At 38.1% G+C, this 19,793-nt stretch overlaps 1 protein-coding gene and 1 long non-coding RNA gene across 6 annotated transcripts; one reads left to right on the top strand and one right to left on the bottom strand.

Annotated features, from left to right (window-relative positions):
• The first annotated feature begins 265 nt into the window (after window positions 1-265).
• Window positions 266-4,726, top strand: LOC139983398 (uncharacterized). Its single transcript, XR_011798653.1, has 2 exons — window positions 266-3,244; window positions 3,290-4,726. It is a non-coding gene; the product is annotated as an uncharacterized lncRNA (long non-coding RNA).
• On the bottom strand, window positions 3,682-19,759 carry LOC139983397 (ubiquitin carboxyl-terminal hydrolase MINDY-2-like). Of its 5 annotated transcripts, none has more exons than XM_071996936.1 (10): window positions 19,644-19,759; window positions 18,404-18,777; window positions 16,907-17,145; window positions 14,992-15,098; window positions 13,832-14,022; window positions 13,249-13,391; window positions 8,900-9,087; window positions 7,747-7,842; window positions 6,914-7,148; window positions 3,682-6,136 (listed from the first exon to the last, which is right to left on the bottom strand). In XM_071996936.1, coding segments are annotated over exons 1-10 (1,599 nt in total). In that variant the 5' UTR covers window positions 19,646-19,759; the 3' UTR covers window positions 3,682-6,112. The 5 variants fall into 5 exon arrangements, with proteins under 5 accessions (XP_071853037.1, XP_071853041.1, XP_071853042.1 ...); XM_071996940.1 differs by having other exon boundaries at window positions 19,604-19,712; XM_071996941.1 differs by having other exon boundaries at window positions 19,544-19,656.
• Window positions 19,760-19,793: the final 34 nt, after the last annotated feature.

Raw genomic sequence — 19,793 nt, 5'->3', positions numbered from 1 at the left:
AAATGTTTCAAAATCCAGAAAAGAACAGTCTTCCTATGTGAAATATAGAGTAATTTTACCAAGTTTGTAATAGCAAATCCTTTTAAATAGTTTTTTGGGGCATTACATGACATTGTTTATACACTGTGGAATATTTTTGAGAAAATGCCAAAGTTTTCCACCATCTGAGATAACCCCTTCAGCTAGTTTGCATCCATTTGAGATAACCTGTTGACCCCTTGAAGCTCAGAGGGAGAAACCCTGATAAGCGGTTGGAGTGCACGTTTAAAGCAAGAGTATGAACTCTGAAGCAGATTTCATTACCTGGATGCCAGGTATGTTTCGTTCAAGACCCGTAGAGCCCCTTCACAGAACAAAACTGAACTGAATTTGACCAAACTATTTTCAACAAAAGAAAATCATTGCATTCGAGAATTCACAGATTAAATTGTAGCTTTAATTTAAAGTTATCATGTTTAAAAGGTTCTCAGACTTTGAGGCCTGTTGACCTTATGTGACCTTTGACCTCCATCAATTTCAACAAGCTGAATCTGCATACCATACATGTATGAAGTTCAGCAAAGATGTACTTTTAGAGTTTATCGTGTTCACAAAGTTTTCAGGCTTTGACCTTTGGCAGGTGAGTTCAAACCATATGAAGAGAAAAAAAGAAAAGAAAAGAGTTTTAATTTTTTTTTTTTCCAGATCCATCTCTTGTAATGTCAACTTAGGACATGCACGTAATATTATATTCAAGGAAAACTTTACTTTCTGACAAAGAGCGAGAAGGAAACTGACATAATATAAAATAATATTATCAATTTACTGACATCTAGATAAGACCAAGAAACTGGTAGAAATATAAATAGTAAAAAAAGAAAGAAAAAAGAATTTGACAAAAAATGTAATTATCGTCAAACTTTTAGATGACTACACTGAATGAATACAACACGTATGTACGGCTGAACAGCGGTGGTTATAATACACAATGATAAAGATACATTTATTAATTTCTTTCATCTTAAACCTTGAGCATAAATAACTTTTGATAGTGCCGCACAGAATTCCCCCTCCTTATGAAGAAACAAACTCGAATGGGTGGCAAGGGGAGGGGAAGCCGGGGGGGGTGGTGCGGTGTAGGGTCAGTTACAAAAGTATATGACTCCTACCTGGATAGCCCGATCAAGTACAAACTACATACAACAAGATATCAGGTTAAACAGTAATAAACAGCCACTTTTTTCATTTATTCCAGTTTAAACTAAACATGTTAAGAATAAACGAACTGCTTTGTTATGGAATTGGAGTATGAATATTAAGTTAACCACCCCCCCCCGCCCATCGAAAAAAAAAAAAAAGGCAAATGATACCTATAATTAAAAAGTAATTTTACAAGTCAATTAAATGAGCAAGTGTCTGTTACAGAAAGCGGTTGTTGTGTGCAATCACTAGTTTTTCAGTAAGTATGACCATGAGTCTTACACAACATTCACAAACGGTCGGTCAATAAGAGTCAGCTTGTGTTCAGTTGGGACAGAAGAAGTCATGACATTTTAGAACTGAAATTATCAAAATCAAGCCTACAGCAACATTGTAACAATAAATGCATGTATCCCCCACACATGTATTGTATGTAATTTAGATCCTCCTGCAAGCAGGAACTCGCAAAGAAGCCTCATTGGCTTTATCAAAGCCACAAGCCGACCGAAGTCAGTCTCTGACATTCATATTTAACGTCCATGATTATGAATTGTCAATAACTCTGTAACTGGACGACATACATTAATCTTGGAGTAACTCGAACTGGAGACCTTATGATTGAAAGGCACCGGCGTTAACCACTGAGCTAACACTCCACGCTAACACTCCACGCTAACACTCCACATGATATTTCACATCTTGAAATTTTATAATTCTGTTTTTAAATTTTTTTTTTGTCTTCATCGGAATTTTTGTTTATATATGCATTTCACATACAAAGTCCTCCACCTTTCCGAGACTTATAAACTGCGATTAACTTGGAGAATTTCTGTGTAGAGAGCAAAATGTCTTCCCTGCAAGAACAATTTCTGTGATTTGATTTTTTTTTCCTGTTTTGTTATCCTGTTACTTAAAACTGAATCAAAGTCCTGCACAAATTGTTGGGCAAATCATCACAAAAAATGAGATATTTGTAATTTCAAACGAGTGCACGCATACATTTGACAATCATTATCATAGAGCCCGACTACCTTATAAGACACTACTCGTTGCAAGGCAAACTTGGATTATGCAAGAACATTTCACTAAAAGCTTCCACCATGGGAGAGTGTTTATAAATAATATGCAACTTTTTACGAGATTTGAGTCAAAACTATTAAAACCACGGCATAAACTTGTCTACAGTTCAAATTTGGGCCGCACTAACAAATTATATCAACATGTAACAAGAATATGATGACCCTTTCCTTTTAATAGCATGCACCAGTTTTTCAATAACAGATACAATTTTGTCTGTTCAGATAGAACCATATGAATAAAATATATAAAATACAAGGTCCATTCATGGTTGCAAAGTTCACTATATAGCATGCATCAGTTTGGAAATATTAGCCATACATTTAAAGATTACAACATCGCCAGCCAAAAACACCAGGCTATAAAGTTTTCCCATCGGCTGTTTAGACTGTACCACATTAAATATTGATATAAATATGTATATACACTGGACCTATGGTCCAATTATTGGCAGAACGTTTTTGTTAGTGCACATTAATAGTTTGGAAATATTATTATTATATGTTCTGCTTGGACCACATTAATTATTCATAAAACACAAGTAAATTAATACAATTACAGCACAAAGGTGAGTTTACCGAGAGTTATTAAAACCTTGACATTTTGGGTTTAATTAGTCAAAACGGCTGGACTACAGAGTCTAGCAGATGTCTGTCCTTCACATGCCATAAATTGACCTACATCGGTTCTGCAATGTAAAAAATCTAATTCCAGTGTAACCAGCTAAACTTGTATCTTATAGCTACATGGACGATAGCTAGCAGAAATTATAGTTTTTAACAAACATACAAAGTATTGTCAAATCGGTACAGATTGAATTTGGTAGCTTTTCTTATATGCAGAGATGCCACTGACAGTTGAAATAAGGAATAGTAAACATTGCAATCTGAAAAGTTGCTGAGAGTTGGAGTGACTTTACAGTCCAAAAATGGATAGGCTTTCCATATCCTAACATACCATACACTTACACACACAAAGCTTAGCCTAGGTCCTAAACTTTTCACTTACATACACAAAGCTTAGCCTAGCCTAGGTCCTAACTGTATCACTTGACACTGATCAGTCGTGAGGTAATGTATGTATTTCTTCTGGTTCCGTTACCTTCGGAGAGTGTGCTCCCGTCAAGCCCACCAGGACCTTTGAGCATACTTCCCTTTCTCACGACATGTTCTGTTAACATGATGTTTGTTAAACTGATTGTTTTATACTTTGTATGTTGTCGTGAAAGGAAACAACAAATGAAGTATTATTCAACTTTGTGGCAACAACCATTGGCGGGCAAGTCTTACTTTCATAAACATTGTAATCTTAATAGTTGGTCATTTTTGAGAGAATTGCCAGAATTTTATAAACCAAATTCAAAATCTGGTCATGAAATACTTCGCTGGGCTTTGCCACAAAATTGACATTGTTATTCTCTCCGTCTACAGTAGTTTCATAAAAGACTTTATTTCGATGTAAACTACAAATGCCAATGAGGCTTGCCTCATGCCCCTCCCTTCCCCCTCCCCCAACAAAAAGGTAGGAAGTAAAGATGAAGTTAATAATAAGTGCTGTCGTCTCCATGACAAATAGCAGACATTTTGAATTAAGCTAAATGAGATTAAAAGGATAATGTCAAAGGTCATTTCGAGAATACAACGTACTGTACATAAGCAGCTAGCACTGAGAAGGTAAAAAAAGAAAACCAAGGCTTTTCAGCCTTTACTAATAAAGAAAGCACACTTGGACTGTAGAACTTCCTACAATATTATCACAATTTAAAGTGGGTTATTAATCTACCTTGTCTATAATCCTCTGTGACCAATCTACATACCATCATGACATTGAAGCTACCGAGAACATGCAACAAAAGTGTCCATTAGCTATAGGTTGCATCCAAAAACCCGCCGTTTGTACTGAACGGCAGGTTTTTTCCAGTTGGTTAGCTGAGTGATCAGTCCCATCTTTTTGCACTTTAGTTGAGCTGCCTTTTCCTCTATTATGCAACTCATCACACAGCGAGTAGCCAAATCATGTTCAGTTCAAGGCAGACATGGCAAGGTGTGAACAAATAAACCAATCCTAGTCTGTTTGTAGGAGATAAAGTTTCAGTAAGTTGAGGTCAAGCGAGCTGAAAAATGCAACCTATGGTTAATGGACTAATTCTCGTCATGAAGAACCTCAAAACTCACCCAAGATGTTGCTTAGAACAATCATGTGACAGTGATGAGAATCAGGCTACATCGCATCAATGATTCCGACAAGATGCCTTCTGGAGGATATGCAGGGAGGAATGCTCCAGCTTATGCATATTCATTACAGAAGTACTAGGGGTTTGATTTAGTTTTATGCAAGCAGTGGTCGGTTGGCTTAGTCTCGAGAAGCACGTTTAAGATAAAATGACGACAACAGTTTCAAACACGAACACATTTCTATAAAGCCTTCAATGATAGAAACTTTGCAAGCAAGGTGTAAGGGTTAGTGCAGGCCAGAAACTAGAGAATAGATGTTTATACATATTTCTGTCTATATGTATATATATATATATATATATATATATATATATATATATATATATATATATATAATTATATATATTTATATATACATATGTATAATATATTTCCTTTGGGGAGGGGGGTGGGCACCACAATGTCAAACTACTATTTTTCTTTTCAAGTTTTTTTTTTCTGACAATAAAAGACATTTATTATTTTATAAACAGAAAGGCACCAAAGTTGGTTATGACATCACATCTTTCAAATTAATAGTGCACAAAGAGACAGAAAAAAAAACACCAATTCATTGGAAGTTGAATACCCCAACCCTGAATTCTACTCCACTGATAACATTTCTGTATTGAATACGGCTTCCCTATCAATGACAAGATAGAATTAACGTTTGTAACTAGGCCTACTAGTAGGGTAACGATCAACAAACTGAAAAATGTTCCTGAAACTTCCCTTGGCTTCAGTGTTTTATGCCAGACAGGCACTCACAGCTAGACTTATAGTGAGAGTCTGTACTCATATTCTAGCATATTTGAGTGTACCCCTCTGGTCTTAATGGATTTGGATTTCATACTTGTACTAGGAAGCATTTTGGAAATCTAGTGTAGACAAAATTAGAAGCAAGATTGAGTACTTGTGTTGAGACCGTTTTACATCTAGTTGTACTCATACCAAGAGGACGTTTACATGTACTGGTACTCATGCCATTGTACTGGTACTCATGCCATTGTACTGGTACTCATGCCATTGTACTAGTACTAATGCCATTTTACTGGTACTCATGTCATTGTACTGGTACTCATGCCATTGTACTGGTACTCATGCCATTGTACTGGTACTCATGCCATTGTACTGGTACAGTACTTATGTCATTGTAATGGTGCTCATGCCATTGTACTGGTACTCATGTCATTGTACTGGTACTCATGCCATTGTACTGGTACTCATGCCATTGTACTGGTACTCATGTCATTGTACCAGTACTCATGCCGTTGTACTGGTACTCATGCCATTGTACTGGTACTCATGCCATTGTACTGGTACTCATGCCATTGTACTAGTACTCATGCCATTGTACTGGTACTCATGTCATTGTACCAGTACTCATGCCGTTGTACTGGTACTCATGCCGTTGTACTGGTACTCATGCCATTGTACTGGTACTCATGCCATTGTGCTGGTACTCATGCCATTGTACTGGTACTCATGCCATTGTACTCCTAAACATGCTGTGTTGTACTCTAACTACAAGTCTGCTATCGGCATCATCACCATCGTAGACCTCCACAACAGAGAGATGAACATCACCAGTAACAAAGCCGCCAGCAAATCTGTGTTTTTATCCGTACAGTGGGATGGTGCTGCTAAAGGATGGTACATGACTTGTCCTGTAATGAAGATATGGAAACATTGAAATTACATCGTTTCAACGTCAATATAAGATCAGAGTCAGTCTTTTTTTTGTTTGTTCAGGATTAGCTTGTTGCATGTTGTCACATTTCAACACTAACATTCAGTCTGTTCTATTCGGAAGTTGACGTTTCTTGGGGGTCCCTTTGAATCACTACAAAAATGATGACATAAAACAGCTACAACCAGGAAGAAAATTAAAATATAAGTATGAAAAGTGGATAGCAACGGTTCACGGTCACCTTTTGGTTCCTAGCAGAACTTCCTGTCCAAAATGTATCCTGTCAAAAGTTACCCTCTGTTCCCTGCCACTCTCAGGTATTGCAGGAATACCAAAAGTAACAACTGTGTGGTTCTGTTCGATTCACAGCCAATCCTACCATATTTATTCCCGTCCATATTGTTTCATGTCAAAGGTCATTCTCAGTACTAACCTCAAGGACACTAGAAATACCAAAAGCTACAACACGTGCATGTGGGAGTAGCTTACACTTCAGGTAATCAGACTATCCAATTTACAGTTTCAGCTCAGTGACGACCTTTGATTTTACATTTTGGAAGACCATTTCAGATGGGAAAACTGTGGATTCCTCCTGGATGCAAAAAACCCCCAGCCTACTTTGACCATTCAGGGATGGAACCCACGATCTCTCAGATGCTAGGTTCCATTCCTTCTAATGCCACCGCCTGCATTCACTTGACCATAGCACTGGTCACTGTAAAGGAATTATAAACTTTAAGTGAAACCTGCCTACCCTTGGTTCTCTCCGGCCTTGTCGTTGCTGAGGAGGCTGTCCCCCTGCTCCCCCTCCACCAGCACCGTTTGCTTGCCTGTCATCTACCTGCCTCTGTTGTCCTCCTCCTCCACCTCCTCCTCCTGCACCTGCCTGCTGGTCGGCGCCTGCAGCAGCTGCAGCCTGCTCCTGTTCCTGCACCATTCTAGCCGCCTGCAGATCTTCTTCCTCTTGTAACTTCATCGCCAACTCTTGGCTGCGAGAAAAGCAAAAGCAAATCCGCTGATCACCTCACGCTGAACTCAATGAGACCTGACTGACGGTCTCATCTCGAAAAACAAAAGAAAGTTTCCCTTAACCTCTCACTTTTCATTTTAATTACACCTATGGACGAAAGTGCAGTAATCGTGTGGAGACAGGTAGGAGAGGAGCAAAGTAAGTTTATATAGCCACACCTGGTGAAAACTGACCCTCACAGTCTGTGTGTTAGACTAAGCAGCCTAGCCATTTTTAACAATGAGCCTCAGATCTTTAATTGCTCTTTTATAAAACAACTGAAAGAGATATGGAACCAACATTGACTGATAGCTGTGATTGTCAGATGTTTTCCAACTAAATATTGTGTTGCATCTGGGGAACTGACCCTAACAGTCTGTGTGTTAGACTAAGTAGTCCAGCCGTTTTAAATGATGAGCCTCAGATCTTTAATTGCTCTTTTCTCAACCAACTGAAGAAGATATGGAAACAACCCTTGACTGATAGCAGTATTTGTTATCATCGTATTAAAGCATAATTCATTGTGTCCCCTAACGTCATCCATTTTAAGTGAATAATACCAGAGGCTGGTAACCTACTCTGTTAGGTTTGTGTCATCAGATGGCTCTACTTGAGGAGGTGCCTGGCTCTTTGATGAGGGTTGGTCTTCCTGCATGGACAATGCTACCAGAAAACTGAAAAAAGTAATTTAATGAGAGATGAAGAGAGAGATGGAGAGAGGGTGAGTAAAAGAAAGGAACATGACAAGAATTAGTCCATTAACAATAGGTTGCATTCTTCAACTCTCTTGACCTCAACTTACTGAAACTTTATCTCTCCTGCAAACAGACTGGTGAGTGTGGAAGAGTTGATTTGTTCACACCTTGCCATGTCTGCCTTGATCTGATAGTGATTTGACTACTAGCTGTGTGATGAGTTGCATAATAGACGAATAAAGGCAGCTCAACTAAGGTGCGACAAGATGGGACTGATCACTCAGCTTACCAACTGGAAAAAACCTGCCTTTCAGTACAAACGGCAGGTTTTTGGATGCAACCTATAGCTAATGGACACTTTCGCGGCATGAAGATGGTAATACTTGAAGGCTTTTTTTTCCGCTTTCAATTACAAGAATCAAGGAAACAGTTGTCAACTCTCGATAAGTTCTAAAAGCAAACACCGACAAAACTAGAAAAGACAAAAAAAGACACGGGGGAAAGTTCAAGCACGACCACCCGTGCTGAATTAAAGGGTCCAAGCTGCTTCATTCATAATTCTTTTTTAAAATTGAAGTTTAAAGCAGAGCTGCACTGTATTGGAATTATGGCGTGGCAGACATTTCAAAATTCAATGCAGGAAGCGGTGCTTTAAAGAAAGGTAATACTATTATTTAATCTGTGCCATGCGATGAAGAAAAAAGTGAATTCTGCTTTTCTATGGGTTGGGGCTTCTGCGATTGGTGACTGTCAGTACAACCACATAGAGATTATTCATTTATGTTGTATTCTCTATTTCTATTTTAGTCTGCCTGAGGGGATCCTGATAAGACCATAATGTCAGGCCATTTCTAAGTTTCATACAGTAATATGCTCACAAGCTTTGTAAAACATTTGTGACCAATGAGTAAACGAGATTTAAAGAACGAAAATTAAACACAAAAAGAAAAGAAAGATTTAAAGAACAAAATCAAAGACAAAATGAAAAGAAAACAAAGCTAGGAAAGGAGACAGTTAAACTGAGGCCTAGACTCACTCTGAATCAATCTGCTGTTCCATACTCATCGGTGAAGCTGCATCTAGAACTGGTTTGATATTTGGCAGACATCGCTGGAAGGCCCCATCGTAAAAGAGACTGTCGCCCTCTACGTTGCTAAGTGATTCCCAGACGACATTAGAAGCAGTCAGGAAGCCTTGATCTGTCACTAAGATATACAATACATCCTGAAAAGAGAAACAAGTAATGCAATAAAAGAAAGAGTCTTGGATCAGACATGGCTGATATTTTTAAGGGAAATCCCCGGGTTACATGCAAGACCCTGTCTGCATGTCCAACAGGGATTGAGATGTTACACACAAACCAGTCGGGATACTTTTGCAGTGCTAATACCACTCTACACTGTACAATCATACCATGCTTCAAAGCACTGGTACTGACAGTATGAGCAGTTCCTAGCCTTGATGTAATAGAAACATGTTATTCATACTGTTCATGCTGTCAGTACGAGTGCTTTGAAGCATGTTACCAAAGCACTGGCTGGTACTGACAGTCTCAACAGTTCCTAGCCTTGATATATTACAAACATGTTATTCATACTGTTGATGCTGTCAGTATGAGTGCTTTGTGGCATGCTATCATAGCACAGTATATAAACAATTATCCAAACTGGGTGAACACACACCCCGAGCCAGCAAAACGAAAGTATTCTGGTACTTCTTAGACCAGAAGTGCTGTAGAAATTCTCTTCCAGTTTGTGAAGTGATGACCGTGCAGCATTTGATAGGGACAGAAAGACAACAAGGGGGGGGGGGGTGTTGACTGTTGGGGCAGGGTGTGGGTGGAGGGGAGAGGAGCTATTTGACAGTTTACTCAAATCACATTTAGCACATTTAGCAGTAGCTATAAATTTTTGTCTGAACTAATTGATAAACATTAATTTGTGTCTATCATTGTCCTCACAATTAACCCAATGTCATCCTTCACTCACTGTTAACGATCAACATTCCCAAAATGCATCATTCAAACAAATTCGTACATACTTACAAAGTATGCTTTACATGGTCTAGAACTGTACATGAACTTAATTTGTGATGGAAAGTAGGTAATCACTTTGTACCTTAGGGAAAACGACTTTTAAACATGTGCTTAACAGTGAAGTGATGAATACCAGGTGAAGCAGAACACATTCATGTAATTTTGGAGTTTACGTAATCACATCAAAGGACATAGCTATTACTGTACGTACATTGTGTCTACAGTGTGTAGTGAGCTGAAGTATATAGAACTAACCAGACCTGTCTAAAAGTAAATCACAACCTCACTGAGGAAACGGCTATACATACAGTGGGCTTAATACAGAGGCTACTGAAGTGACTGTATGTGTTAAAGTATATAGAACTAACCAGACCTGTCTAAAAGTAAATCACAACCTCACTGAGGAAACGGCTATACATACAGTGTGCTTAATACAGAGGCTACTGAAGTGACTGTTATGTGTTAAAGTATATAGAACTAACCAGACCTGTCTAAAAGTAAATCACAACCTCACTGAGGAAACGGCTATACATACAGTGTGCTTAATACAGAGGCTACTGAAGTGACTGTTATGTGTTCAAGTATATAGAACTGACCAGACCTGTCTAAAAGTAAATCACAACCTCACTGAGGAAACGGCTATACATACAGTGTGCTTAATACAGAGGCTACTGAAGTGACTGTTATGTGTTAAAGTATATAGAACTAACCAGACCTGTCTAAAAGTAAATCACAACCTCACTGAGGAAACGGCTATACATACAGTGTGCTTAATACAGAGGCTACTGAAGTGACTGTTATGTGTTAAAGTATATAGAACTAACCAGACCTGTCTAAAAGTAAATCACAACCTCACTGAGGAAACGGCTATACATACAGTGTGCTTAATACAGAGGCTACTGAAGTGACTGTTATGTGTTAAAGTATATAGAACTAACCAGACCTGTCTAAAAGTAAATCACAACCTCACTGAGGAAACGGCTATACATACAGTGTGCTTAATACAGAGGCTACTGAAGTGACTGTTATGTGTTCAAGTATATAGAACTGACCAGACCTGTCTAAAAGTAAATCACAACCTCACTGAGGAAACGGCTATACATACAGTGTGCTTAATACAGAGGCTACTGAAGTGACTGTTATGTGTTAAAGTATATAGAACTAACCAGACCTGTCTAAAAGTAAATCACAACCTCACTGAGGAAACGGCTATACATACAGTGTGCTTAATACAGAGGCTACTGAAGTGACTGTTATGTGTTCAAGTATATAGAACTGACCAGACCTGTCTAAAAGTAAATCACAACCTCACTGAGGAAACGGCTATACATACAGTGTGCTTAATACAGAGGCTACTGAAGTGACTGTTATGTGTTCAAGTATATAGAACTGACCAGACCTGTCTAAAAGTAAATCACAACCTCACTGAGGAAACGGCTATACATACAGTGTGCTTAATACAGAGGCTACTGAAGTGACTGTTATGTGTTAAAGTATATAGAACTAACCAGACCTGTCTAAAAGTAAATCACAACCTCACTGAGGAAACGGCTATACATACAGTGTGCTTAATACAGAGGCTACTGAAGTGACTGTTATGTGTTCAAGTATATAGAACTGACCAGACCTGTCTAAAAGTAAATCACAACCTCACTGAGGAAACGGCTATACATACAGTGTGCTTAATACAGAGGCTACTGAAGTGACTGTTATGTGTTAAAGTATATAGAACTAACCAGACCTGTCTAAAAGTAAATCACAACCTCACTGAGGAAACGGCTATACATACAGTGTGCTTAATACAGAGGCTACTGAAGTGACTGTTATGTGTTAAAGTATATAGAACTGACCAGACCTGTCTAAAAGTAAATCACAACCTCACTGAGGAAACGGCTATACATACAGTGTGCTTAATACAGAGGCTACTGAAGTGACTGTTATGTGTTAAAGTATATAGAACTAACAAGACCTGTCTAAAAGTAAATCACAACCTTACTGAGGAAACGGCTATACATACAGTGTGCTTAATACAGAGGCTACTGAAGTGACTGTTATGTGTTAAAGTATAGAACTAACCAGACCTGTCTAAAAGGTAAATCACAACCTTACTGAGGAAACAGCTATACATACAGTGTGCTCAATACAGAGGCTATTGAAGTGACTGTTATGTGTTTAAGTATATAGAACTAACCAGACCTGTCTTAAAGTAAATCACAACCTCACTGAGGAAATGGCTATACATACAATGTGCTTAATACAGAGGCTACTGAAGTGACTGTTATGTGTTAAAGTATATAGAACTAACCAGACCTGTCTAAAAGTAAATCACAACCTTACTGAGGAAACGGCTATACATACAATGTGCTTAATACAGAGGCTACTGAAGTGACTGTTATGTGTTAAAGTATATAGAACTAACCAGACCTGTCTAAAAGTAAATCACAACCTTACTGAGGAAACGGCTATACATACAGTGTGCTTAATACAGAGGCTACTGAAGTGACTGTTATGTGTTAAAGTATATAGAACTGACCAGACCTGTCTAAAAGTAAATCACAACCTTACTGAGGAAACGGCTATACATACAGTGTGCTTAATACAGAGGCTACTGAAGTGACTGTTATGTGTTAAAGTATATAGAACTGACCAGACCTGTCTAAAAGTAAATCACAACCTCACTGAGGAAACGGCTATACATACAGTGTGCTTAATACAGAGGCTACTGAAGTGACTGTTTTGTGTAAAAGTATATAGAACTAACAAGACCTGTCTAAATTTAAATCACAACCTCACTGAGGAAACGGCTATACATACAATGTGCTTAATACAGAGGCTACTGAAGTGACTGTTATGTGTTCAAGTATATAGAACTAACCAGACCTGTCTAAAAGTAAATCACAACCTTACTGAGGAAACGGCTATACATACAATGTGCTTAATACAGAGGCTACTGAAGTGACTGTTATGTGTAAAAGTATATAGAACTAACCAGACCTGTCTAAAAGTAAATCACAACCTCACTGAGGAAACGACTAAACATACAGTGTGCTTAATACAGAGGCTACTGAAGTGACTGTTTTGTGTAAAAGTATATAGAACTAACCAGACCTGTCTAAAAGTAAATCACAACCTTACTGAGGTTACGGCTATACATACAGTGTGCTCACCACTGACATATATGGCATAAATCACAGAACGCTACCGACCACATTTACCTAATAAAATTGTACTTTACATTCTGCTTACAGAGCAAGTTCAACTTTTTATGAAATGAACCAAAAAAAAAACAGACGTTACCCCAAACTGACTTGGCACAATGACACCATACAAAAGGTAACGGTTTTACTTACGTCGTGCTTACAGAGTGTACTGAAGTGGTTATTTCGGAATAGAACACAGAGCTGGTTGTTTTCGATGGTAGAATTTAGTTCACACAGGCCGTGGTAAGTCAGTTGAGCGGCCGACGTCTGCAGAAAGTTTTCTGCGACTAAGCCTAAGGAGATAAACAGGAATATTGGAATACTGCAGTTTCCCAATATTTAGAGGTACCACAAGAAATTGTAGTCGATTTGTAGTAACTAAATATTGGAAAGGTCTGCAGATTTATGAAAATCAATATTCATAAAACTACTGCAAGGATTTTGCTCTAGTATTTATTATATATATGCAAAAATGTCTTGGAAGTAACAGCCAGAATTTCCAGGACTAAATTCACTGCTTTTTTCTTCTTTTCAGCATGTCGTTGACTGTACAAGGACCGTAAGTAATGGATAAATGAAAAACGTGCAGAATTTATATGTTACTTTACCTACAAAATTTGAACAGAATTAAACGATTAAATGATTAAACTGAAAAAATATCAAATATAATGTATGTGAAAGCGAACTATCCAATTAATTGGACATATTTTTTGGTGGGAATTTTTTTTTTTACCTTGATGTAGCTCCAAGCCTTCCTCTGAGTTTTTACTTTCTATAATCTTCTCCACCAGTTGGTTATAACTGCAAGTGCCTACTGCTGATATTAACTCTGTGTTCTGTGGATCGTAGAGCCAGCCGTGGTAAAGACTAATATTTACGAGATCAAATATCAGGCACTCTTGGGTATATTCAAAATCCCCAACCCTGCAAAAAAGACCACAGAAAGTAAATTTTTATAAAAATAAATAAATAAATAAATAAATAAATAAATACATAAATAAATAAATAAATAAATAAATACATAAATAAATACATAAATAAATAAATAAATCAATCAATCAATCAATCAATCAATCAATCAATCAATCAATCAATCAATCAATCAATCAATAAATAAATCAATAAATCAATCAATCAATCAATCAATCAATCAATCAATCAATCAATCAATCAATAAATAAATAAATAAATAAATAAATAAATAAATAAATAAATAAATAAATAAATAAATAAATAAATAAATAAATAAATAAATAAATAAATAAATAAACCCCCACGTCCCATCCTTTTGAGATCCTGCTCATGCCACTGGTGGGAGAGCTGTACAATGTATCTCTTCTCTGTTATGATGCAGTGTTACAGTACAAGCTTGCAGTACTGTAAAATAGCTTTCTGCATGACAGATTGGTAACATTCAACTCATATCACAGATTTGTTAAGCGTGAAAAATTAGGAGATGATTAAGAAGGGGGGGGGTGGAAGCATTGTATACATTTCATTCTTTGCAATCACATTTCATTAAAACACATTAGTGCATTCTTTCAATTCTTTTTATTCAATATGTTTACACCTGCTTCCTTACACTCTCCATTCCACCTTACCTGCATCTCTAACTTTCCCAGATCAGTCAATCACAACCCATCCCCCATTTCCTCCCCATCCCTTTCCTCCCCTACCCCTTCCCTTCCCCACTCCAAATGCCTTCCCCACTCCATTCAACATACTCAAATCCTACATCGAACACAGCCTTCCTAGCCTCAGCAAACTTAATTGAATGTAAGAAAACTCAGTAACGAGACAGCCAACCATACATATACATTTATTTCTGAATACCACCCCCACCCCTCCCCCACCCCAAAACATTTTAACCGTGGCACCCCAAATTTGACTTACCCTGTGAATCTTACATTTACGTCGAGACCCGTCTGGAGTTTGGAAACTATTTCCATAGCGTCGCTCATGTTCTTCTCAAAATTCTTCCTGACCGCTTCCGTCGCGTCCTGAGAGGGACGGACAAAAGAGAATGCAATATAACGAAATGTTTTCAGCCACTGTCTTTCGTTTTCGTCGATTACTCTTTTTTTTTTATCTCTGAAAATAAATATTGCGTGAAAAGGTTGTTTCAGACAATGGGTAGGGGAGCAGATCTATGATTTATTTACACCTATGGGGGCTTCGACAATGTACCAAGGTAAAACCTACTTCCCTTTGAGTAGTAACCGAACAATAGCAGAAAAGATGTTACGGACTAAGGAAGAACTACTTTCATTTGACAAATGACACTCCTCTCAGAATTGTGTGGCAGATGTTTCCATGTTTCCATTTACAGAATTTTGATTGCCTAATGTCTCAAATGACAAAATGAAACCTTAAATGTCCCAGGTTGGGTGCCATGTTTGTTTATTACAGCTCAAGTAGCTAAGGTTTCATTTTCATCTTAGCCTGGATGTTTTACCTTAATAACCTTTTACTATTTTGCTGGAGATACTAGCGTTACTGCGGTGAAAGGAAAACCTGAGCAGTCTAGATTGATAGAGGTCAAAGGTCAATTGATGTAACTGACAAAAGTTAAATAGAGTTCAATGGAGACATTTAAAGCACGAAGTGGGCCCTAAACTATGGCCATAACAGGTTGATGTTTAAACAAAGTGGTATAAATAAATAATAAAAGAAATATTCACTTACAGTTTTTAGCAGTGACAAATGTATACCGAACAATACTTTGCATGCTTTTAATAATATATATTGGGTATCGGAAGGAAGGACTTTAAATAAGGGGTTAATCAACGGTCTAGCGTGCGTTACTCACAGGATTAATGCACGATCGGGGGATAATGCAAGCGATGCACGAAGGCGGAGCCCGAGTGCATCCAGCGATAGCATTAACACCTGGAGTGCATTAATCATGTGAGTAACGCACGCTAGACCGTTGATTAACCCCGTTCATTCATACACTACCATTTGTGTGGGGGAAAAATGATAAAACAAAACATTTTTGGTTACAGGTACATGTAACCAAAGATTTATTAAAGTGATGCCCCGTAATTTTACCGTGCGTTACTCACAGGATTAACCACGGTCAGCTGACCTGAATGGACCAATAGGATTTAGGAATCTTTACTAAGTATGAATGAACAAAGGATCAATACAAACCAGCGCCATAATAGGAAACACTTAATTGGCTGGTAACAATGATACCACAATGCAACAGCCACAGCTGAAGAGTGACAGCATTAGCAGGAGAAAGAAAACTAATGCCTCTTTTTATCAGAAGGAGTATATATCTTACAAGACTCGCAGCTCAAGTAACAGAATTAAAGATTGAGCTGTTAGCTTGGTATCCATGCCAGATCTGAAAGTGTCAGCGCACAGGGTGCCGTATATGAACCGGTACAAGGAACCAATTACAGGTAGCCTCCAACGTTCAGAGAGGGAACGCTGATATACTGTAGGATGTTCTCCTTATGTACAGGGTAGTATATATTTAGTATGTACTGTACAGTATATATTCTCCTTACAATTTATGTCAGACTCCTCAGGAATCACAAGTGTAGTACCAGCAACCTATCTCCTTACAGTGTATGTCAGACTCTACTCTTATTAAGAGTTACAATCTTACCTCAGGAATCCTCGATGCTGATATACTGCAGTATGTTCTCCTAATATATATAAAGTATATATTCTACTTACAATGTGTTGTCAGACTCCTCAGGAATCCTCAGTGCTGTTATACTGTACTGTAGTATCAAGCTTCTCTCCTTACATGTATCAGACTCAATACTTGCACATTAACAGAACACAAGCTTACCTCAGGAATCCTCTGCAGTATAGTATTGCCTAAGTAGTTGATAAGTTGCGTAGCTGTGACTATTTCCACCCCTTCTGGGATTTCGATCACCGCACGTAGGAGTAGGACGTTCAAGATGGCTATCAGTGGGCAAGGTCCGTTCTCGTTCTGGGTCACGATGGGTGTCTTTCTATTGTTCCAGTCCACCCACTTGAGGTGGTATTCCTGAACTGGTTGGTCGTGTCGAGGACTAGCCGTGGCTAGAGAGAAAGTAAACAGTCCTAAAGTAACACTGGGTGGTTGAAAAAGTAGTATAAATTTAAAATATCTGACTGACAAGGCAGACAGACATACATACATGTACATACATACATACTTGCATACATATATGTATGTACACTGGACATAAATGCATTCTATGATTATCATAAAGTTCCAGATAACAAAGATTGAGGCAAACTAAAGAGGGGCTTGAAATAAGGATGATGGGGGGAAAGCTGGTGCTGCAACAAAGAACCCTGACAAGATGTGTAGCTATTGCCCAGTTGACCCCCCTGTGTCCTCTAACACTGTAACATAAAATGATGCTATCCCAAACAATTTTGAAACTTATTTTACAAACGAAAATCAATTTTCTGATCCGTTAAACAAAACTGGACATCTGACCGTAACAGACAGGGTTCTCCAGCTGGGTAAAAAAATTGACACGGGTGGATTCTACGCATATGACAACTACATACTACCTGTACAGCCTATACTGTAGGTCAAACATGGAGAAGCAATCAAAAAACAAGAATGACTTGCCCACAGCTTCTTGCAAACCCAGGCCTAGAATTTCAAATATTTTTTGGGACCATTTGCTACAAAAATGCCAGTGCTTAAAGAGTCTACGTGTGTTAAAACCAAGTTCAGACTGAAGAGTTTTCTGGGTGTTGGAGCTCCTTTCTAACATCAAACCTGATCAAACCAAAGGTGAAGGTGTAAGTGTGTCGGCCACAACAATCATCAGCTTCCCATTCCATTCCAAACCAGGAACCAGATTTACATTTATGACATTTTCAAAATTGCTTCCTTTGCAATGTAGTGTAGTGGAGCCTTTTTTTGTTGATTGTGGATTTTGATGTTCTGATATATGCTAATTGGAAACTTGAGTTGAGTTGTGTAATTTCATTGCATTTGTAACCGCTTCATTTACAGTATGTACACTTCAGTTCAGATTCCTAAATGAGGGGAGGGGGGAGTGTCTTCACCTCCCTCATTATTTGAAAAAGAGGTCAGATGCTGAGGTACTGTACTATAGTCCATCGAATCCAGAAGTCAAACTGTGGTCCCCGGAATAAAAAATGGATGCGACAATTACATACCTGCCTGGTACCTCTCTGAACTCTCAGCGAACAGAGAGCGCTCGTACTAAATTCACAAACTACAGAAGGATTGGGTTTCAAATGGGCTTCTGCTAGTCTTGCTAACCCTTGAGAAATACTACATCATACACTATAAACTAAACACTAAACTCACCTGATGATGTTTCTGGATGAACCAGAGGAGCCTGGGCGAGTAAACTGTTGCCGTTATCTACAGCATTTTGATTTCTTCCATCCTCTGCTTTATCTGTGGAGCCTGAATTATCTGTTGTCTGATCTGTACTGGCTTTCTCTGTGGTTTGAGCATCTTCACCTCCCCTAGTGTTATCCTCTTTTGTAATTACATTGTCTTTATTGCACTCTGCCTCTCCTTTCTCCTCGTTCCTGTCTAACTCTGTCTGAGTCTCATTCACCTCCCCATCTCTTTGCTGGATTTCCTTTAAGGATTCTGGGTCCACTATGCCTGTGGAATCAGATGTCTGGGGTAGCCCTTCCATTGGTGTTGAAGTGGAGTAACTTTTATTATTCCTAAATTTACAAAAGAAACACAATTTGCAAATTAGCAAACCATGAACAGGGGAAACTGACTGCAAAGTAATTGATTAAATTTGAAAAAGTAGGGACATTATTTGTTCAAATTAATTTTTAATTTGTAGGGATCACTTCTTGAGTGTGTCTCTACAAATTGAGTGGTGACTTTTGCACAGTTCACAATGGAAATTGGTTTTGTTTTTTACTTTGTTTTGCTTTATATTAGAGTATGTATACTTTATCTACTGGTGGTAAGGAAATGAACTAGTGTAGTAGTGACATATTTGAGAAATTAGCCTTATCCTGGGGTAGCCCTATCGTCTATCCCTGTACATTTGCTATTTAACTTAATGTTACACTAGTTTGGCCTAGTCTGTTTTGTAATTGTACGATACTGTAGTGTAACTGTGTAACATTGTTAACGCTCGCTAAAATGTAGACTTAACCATGAGAACCTTGGTAGCATAGGTTAGTGGCCCTATGGACGCTATCAACTTTGAAGTAAAACGTCAGACTACATTACTCCTATAGCCAATTAGACCACAGTCAAGGACGACCTTGGGTCGAAATTAATGTTAGGCTACAGCTGCAGTGTATGTACATTAACTGTAACTTTATGCCTGGGCCTGAGTTGGTTGTAAACAAGAAAGCCTAAAAATGTTTACTTGCGTTTCTATCTCGCTATGTTTCCACAGGATAAAGCATTTAATAATTTACAATCCGGTTCTAAGTATTTAGCCTAAATCGTAAACTTGTCTCTTACAACGTTGTTCGCTTTGGTAAAGAATTTACGACCGCAGTTTGTTAGGCTAGCAAGTATTACCATTATTATTTTCTAAGGAATAGCCTATCCATACACTAACATGTATTAGCGCCACCGGTACATATGATGTGCTGCTTTACGTATACCAGTCCTGTACATTTTCAATCTGTTATATGATGACGTCATGTAAACTCCCAGACACTATGAACTTGTTCATGTCTGACAATGTGGTAAAACCCGAGAAAATATA

Source organism: Apostichopus japonicus, chromosome 16, assembly GCF_037975245.1.
Source record: "Apostichopus japonicus isolate 1M-3 chromosome 16, ASM3797524v1, whole genome shotgun sequence".
Classification (NCBI taxonomy): domain Eukaryota; kingdom Metazoa; phylum Echinodermata; class Holothuroidea; order Aspidochirotida; family Stichopodidae; genus Apostichopus; species Apostichopus japonicus.
The sequence above is the reverse complement of the archived record's forward strand: the minus strand, read 5'-3'. Positions and strand labels throughout refer to the sequence as shown.